We start from the raw sequence: 14,175 nt of genomic DNA on the forward strand, positions 1-14,175 counted from the left end.
TTTGTTTTAAAAAGATAAACCAATATTCCTTTGCTCAAGTTGTATAGATTGCAGGTAACTACATAGTGATATGTAAAATAAATAATACAAATTTCCGTATACTGGGTCTGATTCTCATCTACACCAAGCAAATAAAACTTACTCCCATTTTAAGTCCCTTTTACACTGCCAGAGCAGTGTAAAGGGGCCTTACTATATAAAAGAATCAGGCCCACAGTTTTCAGTACAGACTATATCTAGTTCAGGTGAATGGCTTTTGAGAAAACTAGAAAGAAGTAAACTACCAACTGAAGAAACTTCTTATTTCCAGACACTATAAAAAGTTACCTCCTGTCTGGCAATTCGTAGTGCAGAATCCAAATCTTCTTGTTGGTAGAGCAGATCGGTGGTATTTTCTGCCTCAGAAGTGCTGATTCGGGAGTACAGAGTACTTTTAGAGATGGAAACATCTGCTGGGATAGCAGGCTCTTTCTGTATTTAAAAAAAAAAAAAAAAAAGAAATTAACCATTGATTATGGGTTTACTAATAGTTCAGCTGGCATTTAACGGGGAAAATGAAACAATGAGGAAATATGATCTTACAATGAACAGAAAACATTAGAGTGCCAATCTGTTAATATTTACCACTTTGTTCTTATATAGAAAACAATAAAGATAATGCTGGGAAATCTAAAATTCTGAAGTCATGAGTTAGACCTTCTCAAAACTACTCTACACCTGAGAAAAATGAAATATCCAACAATAAAAACATTTGAGTGAAGAAAACAAGAAAAAAACAGAAGCAGTCATCATTGAAGAGGAATCAGTTTCAGTAAAACAATATTTAAAATGACAGAAAAAGGTAAGCTAACAGATATTGTACCAGCCAATGTACTTTATCTACTGTAAATTATATTCTATAGATGGTATTAGGGTATTTCAGTATAGGTGGTGCTACTGCTCCACCTGTATATAATGCGTGAGTACTATATGAGAAATTAATAAATTAAGTTCAGTTTTATTCTAAAGGGCCAGTCTTACACATCCTACTTGAATGATTCAGATCAAGTCAACAGGACTACTTGAGTGAGAAAGGCAAACACACTTTGGCCCAAAGGTGCAAATAAAATAAGAAATGGGGAAAATATTTAAAAACCAACTATGCAAAACTTATATGCATTATCTTGCAAATAATATAATAAGCTAAACAATGCAAGATACAATGCATTCAGGGCTAGCCACAGAAAAAAATGAGAAAGATTATAAGAGAGAATTAGGAGGGTGCTAAAAATAAATCATCACTGTTTTAAGAAAAACATGTGGAGGGTGAAAATTGCACAATAATTGTTTCATATGTGGAACAAGAGGACAGTGAAAGACAGTACAATACAGGTAATATATTGTTAGAAATAACAGCATTTTTAGCTGATGATGTACAGTTTCAAATTTTTTTGGACTCAGAGAAGATAACAGAAATGGGGTTCAATCGTCACAAGCACTCACATGGCCCACACTACTGTACTATCTCAGCATCACACAGACATTAACTAGTGTAGCCTCACTATACCTTAGTAAGGGAGGGGAGTATGATCATCTTCACTTTACAGATGGGGAAATGAGGCACTAGAGATTAGTGGCCAGGTTCTCCATTACTATGTATCTCAGCTACTCATTTACACTAGTGCAAAGTCAGTATAAACAACCATTCAGATAAGCACTATTAAAAAAAAACAAACACACACAAAAAACCAAACCCAAGAACACCCTACCCCCCCCACACACACACACTCCTTTAGCAAGTGGATGGGACTTTGCAGTAAAGGGGACTTCAGTAAGATATACAAAATCCTTAAGAAAAAAGAGAACTGATGCTTGTAAGAATTTTTTTGATCTGTCACATATAATAGTAGGAATAATGGGACAAAATTCTGTTAAAGAAAGGTCAAGTGTCAAGGAAGTTTAGCTTAACTCTTTACACACAGAACAGCTAACGTATTAAGTAAAATACTAAAAGTGGTAATAGAAGCAACTTGCTTTATCTACTAAGTAGCCATGCAGACTAAACCAAGTTTAATGGATAGGACTGAAGATGTTGACATAACTTGTGTCATTCAATTAGTAGTATACGTCCAAGTACCTACAAAAACACTGCATATGACAGCCTTTGGATTATGTGCCTTGAATTTGGCTTCTTTCGGATTTGCCTTTACTGTTATGACTTTGTTTCAGATATTCATAGGGCTTTTGGGGTTTGTTAGTATTTCATTGTTTATATCAAAGTTGTATTTGATCCTCTATATTCAAAGTAAAGTACAAATATCGGGCCAGATCCTGCTTACTTTATCCAGTAACATAAATGGCTCACAAAAGTTAGCAGTATTTGGCCTATTATTTAATTCACAAAACATCCCTGTAAAATAGGTGAGTATTAGTCAGATTTTTACCAATTGGGAAACAGACAGAGGTGAAATGACTTGCCCAAAGACACCTAGTGAGTCCACGGTACAGTCAGGATTAGAACTCAGAACTTCCTGATTCCTAGCCCTGTGAAAATCCCACCATCCCATGCTGACTTGGCATCATGCTTTAGTTCAGTGGTTCTCAAACTTTTGTACTAGTGACCCCTTTCATACAGCAAACTTCTGAGTGCGACCCCCCCACTTATAAATGAAAAACACTTTTTTATATTTAGCACTACTATAAATGCTGGAGGCGAAGCAGGGTTTGGGGTGGAGGCTGACAGCTTGCGACCACCCCCCCATAATGGGGTCACGACCCCCAACTTGAGAACCCCTGCTTTAGTTCATCCATAAATTTATGAAGCTGTTTCCTTTCCTTAAAAATTTATATTGAATAAATTCAAGTATAATTTGTTTCTAAGTATACCTTGCTCTGTATTATGGTTGTTTCATTTTTAATATTAGAGTATACAGGTTATCATTTTCTTTTATTTATATAATTTATAGACATTTCTATGGTGCTTATTACAGTTGTTTTCTATTTATTAGGGTCAGGTGAAAAATTCATAGCAAATAGAGTTCAGTAATTTTTTCTTATATTACTGTTCCAGAATGATCCCAAAGCAGAACGCAACTTTCTCTTATTATTCTAAATTATTTGCTGTGTTGTGTGCACTAGTAATACCAGCTCTGTACCTCATTTGTTGCAAGTATTGAAACTCAAACTGCATTAGACTAGATTTGACGCAAGTGATATGGCATGTCTCTGTTCTGACTGGATGAGTGTAGTCTGACTATCATGTTTCTGCTCTGAATATTCACTTTTTTGAGTTTAAAGTTTGTTTTCCATGATTATACAATATTTATCCAGATTCATTCTCCCAGCAAACATTTCCAGCAGTTAACTTGTTTGCAAGAAGATTCAGGGAAAGCAAAATCAAAAAGGTACACAAACACTCAATCATTTAAGAATTTGAATGAACATCCGAACAATCTTTTACCCAGCTCTGCTATTCATAGTGGTATCATGTATTATGTTCATCAGTGCTAACAGTAAGAGAATTCAGGTAGAGAGAATTTACAGTCAGCAAAGTTTATGAGCAACATATAGGAGCCAGGGAGGGGGGAAAAAAGTCACATTAACAAAACTAAAAGCTACAATTAGAGAGGAACAAGGAGTCACAGCACCAACATTTCTAACAATCGAACACTGTTTTTCTTTGTTGAAAAGCAGTATTTCATATGGTAATGTCCACCTTTGCTTTATAAGTTCTTGACGCACTTGACAGCTTTGTCAAAGAGAGAAAACACTATTAAATTGCAGAAACTCAGACTTCAGATCAACCATTTCCCCAGATGCTCAGCTACAGTCTTGGATATCTGAAAAAATCCATGAAGGGATTGTCTTGTTTCACAGAAACGCAATTTTATTCAATGGAATTTACCCTTCAGGGTAGAAAGTCCCCTGTAGAACAGGTGGAATATTAAAGAACCAAGACTGTACCTGAACTGCAACAAAATAACATATCCCAAGCCACCACAGTGATATCACACTTAAATAGAATGCAATGATCAGGGATGTAACTTATTTCTCAAATAGCTCATTTGCTCTTAGAAACAAGCATATTGATGACAATTGAATGCTTTTTCAAGGTTCTCTTAAACCATAGCAATCCAGATAAAGAAGAAAAATTCCTTATGCCAAATTTGTACTAACTACTGTATTATCAATAAGCTTGTGCAGTACAAAAAGCTTGCAGCACTTCACTCAGCTCAAGGCGTTCCCCTCCATAGAGATTTTCAGCCTCATCCGACATGCACAGTATTTCGAATTCTGATACATCATCATTTGACATCAACTCAGCTCTATTGGTAAAACTTTTAAAACCAGTCCTTCCATGTAAACAAAAATGCCACAATGCACAAGAATTTGGGTAACAGAATAAGTAGTCATTAATAACTATTCCTTTCTGATGAACCATCTATTATTCTCTTCTCTGATCCATATTACACAACTCCATTTCACATTATGTGCTACATTTGCATGCCTTTCCTACTGAACAATATTTCAGATGTCAGATCACTCCCATGACACACTCTCTCTCTTGCTCACACCCCATATATAATAATCAATTCTGGGTCCAGTACATAATCCCCAAGTTGCATTCTGGAGTATATATGTTTTACATTTGAACTCAGAATATTGTAGATATAAATCTGTTTTCACAGTATTCTTTCGTCCTTCTTCCAGATGAGCGCTTTAGTAAAATTATTTTACTTAAGAATAAATATATCTGTACACATTCTTTATATACAGGCAGGGTGTGCCTGCATGGTATTTTAAAGCTCAGCTTTGAATTTAGGCTAATACTTTGCTACTGGATGATCACACTTTCCTTAGGACAGTAAAACTGGTTTTAGGACCAGATTCCATTGCTGGTGTAATGCAAAGCAGCCAAAGCACAGCGCTAGAATCTGGTTCATGATTTTTATTTTTTGGAAGCCTATTGTACACTCATTGCACTTTTAGTAACATTGATGAGATATTCACATGCAAACACAGATTCATATATGGTTTTTCTACTAAGGGATTTCCATTCTATTAAAAACGGGGAAAATATTTTTCTAAATCTACTAGTTACTTTATGTGTACTGATGGAATTCTGACCCTATGTTTCACTTCTGTCCACACTGAAATATAGAATGAAGTAGTCTATGAAACACCCAGCATTAAAGTTCAGACATCATCTCTATATGTAATAATTTAGTCCCTTTGACATTAGTCTTGATTCACAGTTAATGGAATAGTGTCAGTAGTTCTAGAGAGTTTTGAAATCAGAAATCAGAACGTTGCATTATATCACTTGCAGCTGAAATGATAAGGCAAAGTATGTAATGTTCAAATTCTAGGGCCTGTTCCTCTCTCCACAATGTCCACAGCAATAGATCCTGTTAATATCAACACCACACACTGAGGAAAGAAAATCTCTACAAGCTTTATGGTGTGAGTGAGATATGAGCCTGCTTTTGTACAGACATAGTAAAGGGGGATTTGTCAAATAATCATTCTACAAAATTATGATTAATGAAGAGGTATCTTTTCTTCCTTTGTTCTCAATTTCTCTTCTCGCATATCTCTGTCCTATAAGAACAGAGGGGTGCAAAATCCCAGGTAGTTCCTTTATAGGCCTTTCTGAGTTCTCATGCCACATTGTGTGCTGAACAAGCTATTTTAAAATATGTATATATGTGACAGTTTGTACAGTAAAACCATAGGGCCCAGTATAGTTGGATTCAGCATCTAAGAATCAACACAAAAAAGCCAGGCAAAGTGAGTTTAATTAGGAAACTAGCTAAGGGATTTACAAACGATCACATTTCACACACAAGGATCAGCCAGTATGAGTATCGTATTGACTGGCATGGCTGCCCTTGCCCCTGTTTTTAAAGCTTAAGGGGTCACTGAACTCTTATTTTTGGTATTTGGGAACAAAACACATTCCTTTTCCTCTGGTCACCTTTCCTGCACTGGGATTGTAAGCATGTAAAATAACAGAAAATGAGAAGTGGCACATGACCAACTCCAATATAATTATCAAATGCTAAATCAAATCCAGTTGATTCACTGGTCTGAACAATAACACCAACATAGGTTCTAAGCACTATACTGTAGCCCATGTTCTGAAATATACAATACCTCTCAATATAAAATAGTTACTTAAGTAAAGTACATTTCAGAAGACTATCTGAAAGTTTTGATTTTATATTATAGATATATATTTTACACACTTGCACACATGCAAAAAACAAAAATTATTCAGTGGCCCCAGCCATTCAATAATTATGATAAAATCTACAATTTATAGGTAAGTTCAATATTATTGGGTGAAAAAAGATTTGTGTTTTATCTCCTCATCAAACACAAACACAAGAGAGAAATTAAAGGCAACTTTGACTGCATACAGGGTAGTAGTTTGATCTCCAGTACACCCTATATGCGGAGTGCAAAGGACAGCGTTAATGATCCATGCTCTTTTCCATCTCTAACTCCTGTGTGGTCTTCATACTTCTTTAGTCTTAAAAAATTTACAAAGGCTACAAGAGGATTTCTATGACTACGACAAGATACTTTTCCCTTTCCTTCTCAACACTGGGGATAAGTGCTCTCAAGTAACCCAGGAGTTCACTTGTTTCCATCCTGTCCAAAGCAAAAATACATGATGAGCAAAGGAGGAGGGTGAAAAGACTCTCTCTATGCCTCCTCCTCCCTCTCCCCTAGCAGAATGCTTCGTGGAAGTTGTGGCAGAGAGTGGTTGGACAATCCACTGGGACTTCAGCACAGCTGGAATTATGGGGCTAAGACCCAAGGAAAATGAGCCCAGGCAAAGAGATGGCAATTTGGGAGCAGCAGGGAGAAAACTGCTATTCCATTCATTTTTCAGCTCTCTGAGCCTCAGACATAGAATGACAGAGATGCATAACTCTTCAAATACAGTACACTATATTGAATACAGTACTCAACGATTCAACACCTCAAGTACTTGTCCAATGGTGTGGAGTTCTTCTCCGAGTGGGTTTCATATGCCCCTCTGAACTGAAATACAGGAGATCGGATTAATTGATCATGGTAAATATAGGGGTCAGCCATGGCTGTGTTGTCTATAAAGGAACACAACTGTTGAAAACTACCATTCAAAAAGGAAGCCTAAACATTGGAATTGCATCAGTCAAGGGATGAATTTTCTGTTAAGGGATAAAGAAAACAGACTGGGAAAGAGAGTATCAATCTTCAGATGCAGGGGACTTTGTCTCTCTCAGACCAAACCACTGGAGTGGGACAGGCCATTGGCACAGCATGTTTGTGAGGACACTGATAACCAGCCTAGACTAAAGCCCCCAGAACTTTATTGTTATGTTTTCCTGAAGTAACTGTTAGAAAACCTTTGCTGTGGTAGCAGGCACAAGCACCTACTTCTGATACAGATGGGATGGGGGACAAAGAAACTGCCAAGATAAGGAAAAATGTCTGAGAAAGGGAGAAGAGGAGACATTTAAAAATGCTTCATCTGTAACACTGCAAATGGTCATTGTTCTTTCTTATACTCTGTTAGATACGTCGCTGATATATTTATTGAATTATGCTTTTGCCAAAATTTTCCTTTTTAACAGCTGAGAAAATGATAATTTGACCAATAAATCTACAGTATTCATATAAAATAATACTGTCAGAACTATGAATTCAGCACCTAACAACAGTACCATCACCACTAAAAAGATAAAAAGTTAATTAGGGCAATTACAAGCACAGGGATTTATAAATCACTGACCCTTACACAGAGGGATTAGACTCTGCAGGGGAATTAATGTTACATGTGGGTCACTGAAATCTTAGTGTAAGTAACTGGGAAGAATATACATTTCCTTTGTCAAGCATCGCTTCTAGAATTCAGATATTTAATTAGGAATGTGACCTGATACACCTTGATTTACCAGCTACACTAATTCCAGCTCACAAAAGAATTCCAAGTAAACAAAGATATGCATGGGCACTGAAATGAAATGGAAGAAATTACTATAATATTCACATAAAATTTATCCATTTAGCTGGGCTGAGGTCTGGCTTTCCTTCTGCAGCAATATTTTCGCACTCACAAATGTACGTTGGGCAAAAAGTGGAATAATCACACCTTTTAACTACTTGATTTGTGCTTCCACTCAGGTTAAACTGTGGGCCCAAAAATGTGGGCCCAATTTTGCAAGCATGACTGTGCAGAAAAAGGAAAGTTCTTGTATGAAAACTTACACCCCTTAAACTTTTGCTACCTCTGTCCTCTCAAAACAATTATGAATATTGCTTCTCTTGCTGCCAACACCCTTTTTCCGTTGGTTTCTCTAATTTACACAAGAGAAGTGCTTATTTCAACACCATAGCTTTAAATGTTCCTACCTCAGCTATTCTTGAGCGGCTGACACAGACTCTTCCTGAGTCCTGTCCTGCCTACACAAAAAATGGGAGTTGGACACACAAGGCTGTTCAACAGTCCTAGATTGTTCGGCCTAGCTGTGTTCAGCTATTTTAGCACTGGGAGGCTGAAGCCACATTTGCCAGTAACAGTTCTTTTCCTTTGACTGTTTTCATTCTTATTTTTCAGTTGTATCTGAGAAGAGACTGTCTGCATTGTTTCCATCTTTGGAGACTGAAGAAAAAGGCCCTATCCTGCTGAAGTCACTAACAAAACTCACACTGATTTCAGGAGGTCAGGACCGGACCCAACGTCTCCTCTCACAAAAGCCAATCTTCATCTGAACAAAAAGGATTAATTCCTACTGCCCAGTAATATTATGATTCAAGCGTTATCATTTTTAGATTAGCACTTAATGCTTGAGTTTCTGATTTAGATGTAACTTAATCCTGTGAAAGGAAGTTTTGTTTTTATTAAAAAGGTGTTGCAAGATTTTACATCGATATGCACCACAGTTATAAATATACTGATACCATATTAAGAAAATATTCAGTGCCTTTCAGAAAGTATTCCTGCCAGCCAGTATCCTCTGTCTATCCTCAGTAGCTTCTGGATTTAAGTCACTGCAGTCATCTGGTGTATCCTATTATATTTAATCTACATTGAGTCCATCAGTCACTATAAGACACTCAGTGTTAGTCACAAGGGTTATCATCATGGGCTAATTTGATATTAGCAAGATCTACTTAAAGACTAAAGCTAACCAAGGACAAAAGTCCTTCCCAACCTACCATGACATCTGTATCATTCAGCTAAAGACATCACTATGCCTTAGTTATAGATGTATGTAAAAAATACACAAATTTTTCAGTATTCAGAGCAGTAAAACTAATCACAGGTATTTTACTCCCACTGGGAAAATGCCATTTATCATTTCAACCCTTCCTATTTATTCCTTCTGTTTCTAATTAGAAAGTTGGGCCCAAACCTGCTACCATTCAAGTCAACAGTGAAGCTTCCCACCGGCTTCACTAAAAACAGGAGCCCACATACTCAGAAACATTCATACTTCCACAGGGAATTAATTACTTACTATCTTTTTATACCATTCATTACCCAAAATGAAATAGCCATTAGTCACTTAGACAATTGCATCACAGGCCACTATTTACCAACATAAGCTAAACTGCTCAAACTTGTTCTAACTGGCCATCAGTTAATCCATAAAAGTACAGTACAGTACACTATCAAAAGAGACTTACTTTTATGAACCAACTAGCTTATGATTGGTTAAAGCACAGATTAAGTCTAATCTCTCAGCCAGTCAAAATGCAGTTATGGTGCAGTGAACAGCTGCCACTTAAATATTAAAGGAATTAGTTGGGGCCTCCCAATGACTTATTTATTAATCATTTACTGTAAGAAAAGAAAGGTCACTGGAGAACAACAAGGCAGAATAACATTCTCCTGATATGGAAATAAATGTCTCACGTTAGCAGTTTGCTGTTGTCCTGTCAGCATTCCATTCAGTTGATACCATTTTCGACGTGTACCACGAAGATAAAACTCGTGGGGTTGCTGTGAGCTTTTTATTAAAAGCACCATAACGGTCTTCCTAGACTGGTGCAATGTTTTGTACTAAACATCAAAGATACTACATCAGAGATCACATTTCAGTCTCGTTTCAAACACAGGGGAGATCACATGCATCACTGGAGCAGTGTCACTCTGATGATGCATCACACTGACATGGCACTAGCCAGCATGCTGTAGAAGTATCAATACAGAAAATCTTTAGATCTTAATGAATAAAGACGATTTATGCTGGGGAGGCTCTTTCCCTTGAGAGCCTTTGAGGTCATTCAAAATCATTTGAATCCCGTTCTTCAGAAACCTGAAGTGTGGGTAGATTGAACTTTTTAAGTTTTAGGGTCAAGTTATTAGATCTCATGCTTAAATGACCTGTAAAAGGCAAAATGCACTGCTAGCCAGAATTTGTAATACTCTATTCAAAAACTTTCTTATTTATTTTGCCAGCAAACACTTTAGACCAATCCTGATCTCAAATACAAACACATGGTCATCTAAAAGGCAGAATTTGGCTGTCCCCTGTTTTATATGACGGCCTTTTGCCTCCAGATCTTCAGTTAACTTTGGAAGTAGAATTGTTCTGTGAGTGGAGCGGGTGACAGCATTTTTGTGTCGAGTGAGGCTATCAGCATGCTCTTTGGTGTCATATGTACTGAGGTGCACACAGCTTCAAACGTCACTCAGAGAGGCTTAGTTACCTTGTTGTTAAAGAAAAAGCAGCACTCTGGTTCTTTATCTGTGCACACACACACACATTGCAGGCATAAAACAGATACCTCGGTATCTAAGGAGCAGAAAGAAGACAGGGTAATCTGTCTGGCTAGCGTCAGTGCTTCTATCCTCATTGCAGCAAACTCTAACTCCTCCTGTCAGATGGTTTTAAGCAATCCACAGAAAAAAATGTATTAAGAACATGATGTAAATGTTTTACACACACAGAGAATGAATGCTGTATTTTAATGTATCATGATAATTTTTGGGTAACACACATTCAGTGTTCCTTTCATGATTAAAACATCAGCAGAACACAAAAGCAAGTTTTCAGGTAGTTTTGAGATATTTATATCCAGAAACTCTTTCACTAGAGACTAAGTGTTAACAACTTTTTGGGTGGGATAAATGTTTTTCAATTATGATGCCCAACAAGACAAAATTATTTCTTTGTCATGTTAATTGTTTTTCCCTTTCACTATTCACTGTATTTATGATTGCTGTCATTTTTTATTCAACATTACTCAGCAGTTTTGAAATGTAAATTTGCATTGGATATTTGGAAAATCTGCCGTGATACATGTAAACCTACTCTCCAGAGAGATTTCCTTTTGTCAGAGGAAGCCAAGTCAAATGACAAATTAAACACAATCACAAAAACAACACCTAACTCTCATTTTACCTGTTTTTAGCACCAATGTAACTCCGCTGATGTTAATGAGGTTACTCTGGATTTACCCTGGCATACCTGAGAGCAGAATTAGGCCCTACATCTCTGAAACTGTCTCTGTGCTTACTGGCCCACCAAAGTAAAGTGTATTCAGTCAAGTTAATTCTCCACATTTAAGATTGAATGCAGGGCTCAAAATAAGAGTTTTATTTTATAATATGTTGTACTACAACACAGTTAGTGAGATTATCGAATTGAGACTGTTCAGCAGTGTTAGAACACAGGAGTTAAAGAAACTAACTTATTTGTTCAGAAAGTTAAGTCCAAATCTCACTATCTCTTAAAAGTTTCTGAAAGGCAAAAGGTACTTTGAAGAGGGCCTGAATTTTTCTTTAATTAACTTTTTTTTTTTTTTTTTAAGATAGTGAATTGTGTTCTCTACTGGTGTTTAGAGAAACTTAAGAAAGGAACACTGGTATTTACATTTCTGCTACAAACCTGAAGTTTCTGAGCAAATACGGGGGGGTTCTTTTCTGCTAAGTCAGGTTCTAGATATTCAAGCTGATCACATATTGATGTTTGATGTGATATCCTATTGAGAAGAGCATCAGCAGAGACAAAGGAGTCCTCAGGAGTTGTCTGAAGGGTAAGGAGGATATAGAACAAATAACAGAGGCTGCCAAAGTGGCTCAGGCTGAAAACCATAGATTTGCTTCAAACGTTTGTTTACTGCCTTCAGTAACATTTTCTTTCTGGCACACATGCATAGCCAAGCAGAAATAAATATAATGAAAGTCGGTTATCAATTAAAAATTTGAGTATGAAGAATGAAATAAATGATGTTAAAGCCTCTAAAGCAATGGTTCTCAAACTGCGGTCCATGGACCACTTTTAGCTACTTCTATGACAATTGGCAGTCAATTTACTGTCAGACAGTCACCACGTTGTGTTTGTCTTAAAGCAAAGAAACTTCCTGTAAGTTGAAAGAAGAAAAGGAGTACTTGTGGCACCTTAGAGACTAACAAATGTATTTGCGCTCAGTCCAGGATTCTCACAGGAGTTTCAGAGGTTTCTTTGACCAATTCAACTAAAACGATCCCCAAACAACTTTTTGCACTCACGACAATGTGTCTTTTTGTTCCTTTGGTGTTAACTCAATTATGATCAAATTTGCAGGTGCCACCAAGATTAGAGAGGTCTCAAACACACCAGAGGTCAGAATCACAGTGTTCACCTGTTGAGATTAGAGCAATGGAAGCTCCACTCAATGAGCAGAGTCTTCAGGCTAATAAATGTGAAATCTTCTGCCCAAGGACAGGAACTCAAAACCACAAATACACAATCTACGGAGATGTAACTCAGTAGCCATGCCTGTTGCATTATAAAGTGAGTGTATTTTAACTTTGTCTCCTTAATACTGTCGTTCTTCCTTATATGTCCAAGTGCTGCGGGGCCAGGGAAAACTGGGGGTCCTTCAGAGAATCTATCCACAATATTCAAAAGTTTGAGAACCAGTGCTCTAAAGTCTAGAAGCAGCTACAGCCTTGGAAGTAAGACTCAAAGTCTTTACACTGAGTCCATTGGGAACTAGATTGAGTTCAAAAGCGCAGATTTCTAACAAAGTCTCTCACTTCCAGTACTGCATAATATCAAAACAGTTGGCAATTTATCAGAAAATGAGAAATATCTGTTCATCATCTATTAATGCTTTAAAACATCACAACAGATATGCTACACTCACAAAGCAATTCCGCATATCTTCATACAAGATCCCCCTGAGAAAACACGGGCACAGCCTATATATCTACATTTCTCAAGTTAAAACATAAAAATCCTTATAACAAATAAGCTATTGAGAATATCTGCCTGTAAGAATTGATCACAAACATACATTTGAGCTTAAGATAAGAACCAGGACAACTTTTCTCAATTCTAACAGTATTCTCTTTGGCCAAAATGGGGATCAATTCCCTCACTGGTGTCCCATCAAACCCTGTTATTGCCAATGGAAATTAAGCATGTTTATCAATAGAGACTAAAACCCACGGGAATAATTTTTGGCCATGTAGTTTTGGGCACACATTCTGCACGGAAACCTTCCTGGTTAGTTACATGCTCTGGAAGAGCAAAGGCTGGTTTTGCTCATGTGAAAGATTGCACATGCAATTTTGCAAGCACAACGTTGGAGGCACTTCTTAAAAGTGACCTCTCATCCTTATGATTAATGTGAAAAGGCATAAAGCTAAAGATGCTAAATTTCTCAGCAAGTGATATTGCTTTTTAGTTTGTTCTCGTTAAGTAGTTTCCACTTGGGGTTTTCATATTCTCACTCCATAAGTTTTCATCTAGCTCTACACATGTTATAATTGCACAGTCTGTATGTTCTCCTCTCTTAAGACATGGGAAGATTGCTTTTTTGGGAGAAGGTTTCCATCACTTTTCTCATACATTACTTACTATTTCAAGGGTGTCTGAAGCTGTTCCTAAGCTCATGGGCTCCAGTTCTTTCTGTTTTGATTTGTCAGTTGACTGTAAGTGCATATCTTGGCTGGCGGTTAGAACCCGGGAACCTGGGTGTTGTATTTTCATTCCAGAGGATAGCTGGGCTTCAGTTTCCTCGAAACTTGATCTGGGATCAGATAGATAGTGTATACGTTTTCAGATTAGGCTAAAAGCCCAGTCTCTGCTAAAAACACAGCAAATCCTCTTCAGTTAAACTGTCATGTTCTCATCTTCACAAGAGCTTGATAAATTAGGATAATTGACATAAGGTTGAATTATAGCAATATATCTTGCAAGATTT

The 14,175-nt window shown here is 37.0% G+C and overlaps 1 protein-coding gene across 9 annotated transcripts in view; it reads right to left on the reverse strand.

The window, feature by feature from the left end:
- Positions 1-14,175, reverse strand: part of TACC2 (transforming acidic coiled-coil containing protein 2) — a 144,501-nt gene that overhangs the window by 15,807 nt on the left and 114,519 nt on the right. For 4 of the 9 annotated variants that reach the window (XM_074959219.1, XM_074959223.1, XM_074959221.1 and 1 more), the window contains 4 exons: positions 13,830-14,001; positions 11,871-12,011; positions 10,768-10,857; positions 328-471 (listed from right to left, as the gene is read on the reverse strand). In XM_074959219.1, the coding sequence (XP_074815320.1) occupies positions 328-471; positions 10,768-10,857; positions 11,871-12,011; positions 13,830-14,001 (547 nt within the window). The remainder of the gene's footprint in view (positions 1-327; positions 472-10,767; positions 10,858-11,870; positions 12,012-13,829; positions 14,002-14,175) is intronic. The other 5 variants (XM_074959226.1, XM_074959228.1, XM_074959227.1 and 2 more) reach the window with 2 other exon arrangements.

Source organism: Natator depressus, chromosome 7, assembly GCF_965152275.1.
Source record: "Natator depressus isolate rNatDep1 chromosome 7, rNatDep2.hap1, whole genome shotgun sequence".
NCBI lineage: Eukaryota > Metazoa > Chordata > Testudines > Cheloniidae > Natator > Natator depressus.